Raw genomic sequence first — 3176 nt, 5'->3', positions numbered from 1 at the left:
AAAATATAGATGGGCCATCACGTCCGATCATTAGGTGGGTCCCACTTTAAAAAGGTCATTTTGCATTCAGTTCACTCATCAGGTGGGCCACACTTATAAGAGCAAAACGAACGGTCTGTAGTCAAACTTACAAGTGTGAGGACATACCTGTCCAGATTTCTTCACGCGTCATGGCCACGTGTAGATGCCCACTAAGCACATGGACCCGATCTGCTACACGTGTGCCAATTCGGCACGTGTTTCGTGGCTCAGCTCTTCGATCTCTCATCGTGGGAAGCGCTTTGGCATCTTTCAACCTCTTTTAGGGTTTCTTCTGCTCTCCTTCACAAGCGAAGTCTCTCTCTCTCTCTCTCATTTTTTCTCCTTTCTGTCCGTCGAAATCCATGGACGAGGCAGGCGCACCGTCCATCGCGAAGCACCTAGCTTCCTGCAACACCCGGACCAGATCACAAGCCCTGGCCCACCTCACCACCTTCTTCTCATCTCATCCGTCCATCTCCGACTCCGACATGCTCAAGATCTGGAAAGGGCTCTTCTATTCTCTCTGGCATGCCGACAAGCTACCCGTCCAGCTCCGCCTCATCCAACGGCTATCCTCCCTCCTCCTCTCCCTCCACCCTTCCCCTATCTGCCTCCAATACCTCCGCTGCTTCATCACCACCATCCGTCGTGAGTGGGCCGGCATCGATTCCCTCAGGTTAGACAAGTTCTATCTCCTAATCCGTCGATTCCTACGCCATCTCTTCCTCCTCCTGAAATCGAATTCATGGGATCTCGAGCTCTCAAATCGGTTGATGGACGTTTTGGTAGAAATGACGCTTTTGCCCACCGACAGTTACCCGGCGCAGGGCGTAAATTACCACATCTCAGAGGCCTTTTTGGAAGAACTGAAGGAATTCCTCCCGCTTACGGCGGACGTTCTCGACGCCCTTTTGAAACCGTTCTTCTCCGTTCTGGAGAAATCGACTGATAAGGTGTTGGTATCTAAGATAAGAAAGAGTATGTTTGATTGCTTGCTCGAGAATGGGAAGAAGAAGATCTCAGATCTTGGAAAGGGGGGAACTTGCGTGGATTCGGACGATGAGGATGCAGAGAAGTTTGGGATCATTGCTTTGAAAATGGGGTTTTCGGCGAAGTTCTTTAAGTTGGCGTCGGACCCAGATGCAGTTCAGGCGAATCGGAAAGTTTTGTTTGGATTGCACGAGGAATTCCTGAAGTTGGAGAAGGATTTTGAGAAGTTGGGGGTCGAAATTTCGTTGCCAGAGGTTAATGTGGGACTGGATACAGAGCTGGTGGACGTGGCGGGAGCTCCTTCGGAACAAGTTGAGGGGAACCCGCAAGATCGCAAGGCCTCCAAGAAGAGCAAAAAGGCCAAGAGCAAGAAACAGTCGGAGGTTGGTGATAAAGAGAGTAAGAGCAAGAAGAAGAAGAAGAAAAAGAATGGTTCTTCTGACTCTGAAACTACTGAAAATGGCCACGTAGCTACAGTAAATGGATCGGACATTGAGAAGGATGATATTGGGATTTCTTTCGACGAGTCGGTGATTTCGAATCTGCAGAAGCAGTTCGAGAAGGTTGCGGCGGAAGCCGGCATGGAAGTGGATAGCACGAGCTCATGTGCTGCACCGATGGTGGTGGCGAATGGGAAGGCATCGAAGAAGAGGAAAAGGGCTAAGATTGCTGACGGGAAGGTTTCTGTTATTGAGGGCAGCGTTGGCGGGAGTGCAGCAGGTAAGAGTGGGGAGAAGAGTGCCAAGAAGGTCCGCTTCTCTATGAAGAGCAACTTGGTGTGGAAACCCCACAGCCCATTGCCTCCACAGAGCTTGAGATTACCGCCATCTGCTACTCCAAGAGGGAGTGCACTGAAGAAAGGCGTGCCTCCAGGGCCCGTTAGAGAAGCTCCCCTTGCAAAAAAGGTGAAGCACAGGGGTAGTGGGGGGAAGAAGGGGAGGAAGATTACGAAGACAGTATCTCCAGCCATTAAACGTCTTCGAAAGTTGCAATCTCTCTCTGCATAATTTGGGGTGGAGAGAGCAAGAGAGGTCGGGATTGTAACATTGCGCTTTAGATTTCGAATTTCAGTACCGTTGTTTCGTTTTCGGGTAGTTTACTTCTATTCGGATTCTGTCGGATGAGCTCCTGTTCAAGTACAATTCTCAACAATCAAAGGAAAGAAGAAGAAGATGTGTTCAAGAACAATCATGTTATCAGCTACTTATGTGGTACGTAATAGCAATGCACAATGCATCCGGTTATTTTCTTGATTCCATTCTCTATTAACATGCATTCTTGTGGATTTTTTGCTCTCTCTTGGTAGCTTCATGGTGATACTGGGTGTTCTTATCGACTATACATTCATTCCCGAGATTATCGGTGATATTGGCACCATAATTCATTAATTTCTGTAGTCTTGGTGGACCTAGATAACTGTGATTTTTTATTTTTTATTTTCGGTTGGTAATGAAGATTTATTAAAAATGGAATGAAAGAGAGGATACTGAAACTTGCAAGGATATCCTGAGGACCCTTTCCCTAGTGAGAGAATTCTCCTTTAGTTAGCATCTTTGGAAGCACAAGGAAAAGCTTATTTGGAGTTCAGATACATCACATAAGAGTCCAAAGGCCAATAGGAGTTCAGGTACATCACATATGAGTTCTGCAAAAGCTTGCTTCATTAAATTGAATATCAAACATAAATTGCCATGCTTGTGCATGAAATATTAAAGTGATAAATGTTTACATCCGGGTTTGCTACTGTTTGGGATTGGGCTATGTTTTTTTAGTTTTTCATGGCTTCTTCTTCTTTAGTTGAAGTCACTTCATGAAGATAGGACCTAGATATTTGGATTGCTTTGGATGATAATCATCAATTAGGGGTACAATCACATCATATAAGGGTATGATACGATTTGAATCATAAATCATATGATTTTTGGCAACTTGGTCCATCATCATTATCTTTTGCTCAATGACCAAATTAATATTAAAATAATATAATTCAATGAAGAGTAGTCAAGGTGTGTACATGGAAGAGGGTTGGAATAGGATGTCTTAACGAGCGGCAGGGATACGTGACCATCTAGGTTAGAGGGTAGTCAAGGTTGTTGCTGTTGAAGTCCCGTACCGTCCTCTGTGTCTCTGATCTGTTCTACTGGCATGCTTTTCCTCAGAATGCA

General features: G+C 45.7%; 1 protein-coding gene across 1 annotated transcript; it reads left to right on the top strand.

Moving 5' to 3' along the window:
• Nucleotides 1–295: 295 nt before the first annotated feature.
• On the top strand, nt 296–2176 carry LOC131256699 (uncharacterized). The gene has a single exon (XM_058257685.1). The coding sequence runs from the start codon at nt 384–386 to the stop codon at nt 2016–2018; it is 1635 nt and encodes a 544-aa protein (XP_058113668.1). The 5' UTR covers nt 296–383; the 3' UTR covers nt 2019–2176.
• The last annotated feature ends 1000 nt before the right edge of the window (nt 2177–3176 follow it).

This window comes from Magnolia sinica, chromosome 9, assembly GCF_029962835.1.
Source record: "Magnolia sinica isolate HGM2019 chromosome 9, MsV1, whole genome shotgun sequence".
NCBI lineage: Eukaryota > Viridiplantae > Streptophyta > Magnoliopsida > Magnoliales > Magnoliaceae > Magnolia > Magnolia sinica.
Note: the sequence above shows the minus strand (reverse complement) of the source record. Positions and strands in the feature narration are given on the sequence as shown.

Coding starts and splice junctions, on each gene's coding strand:
- LOC131256699 (XM_058257685.1), top strand. CDS start 384: ATGGACGAGGCAGGCGCACCGTCCATCGCGAAGCACCTAGCTTCCTGC.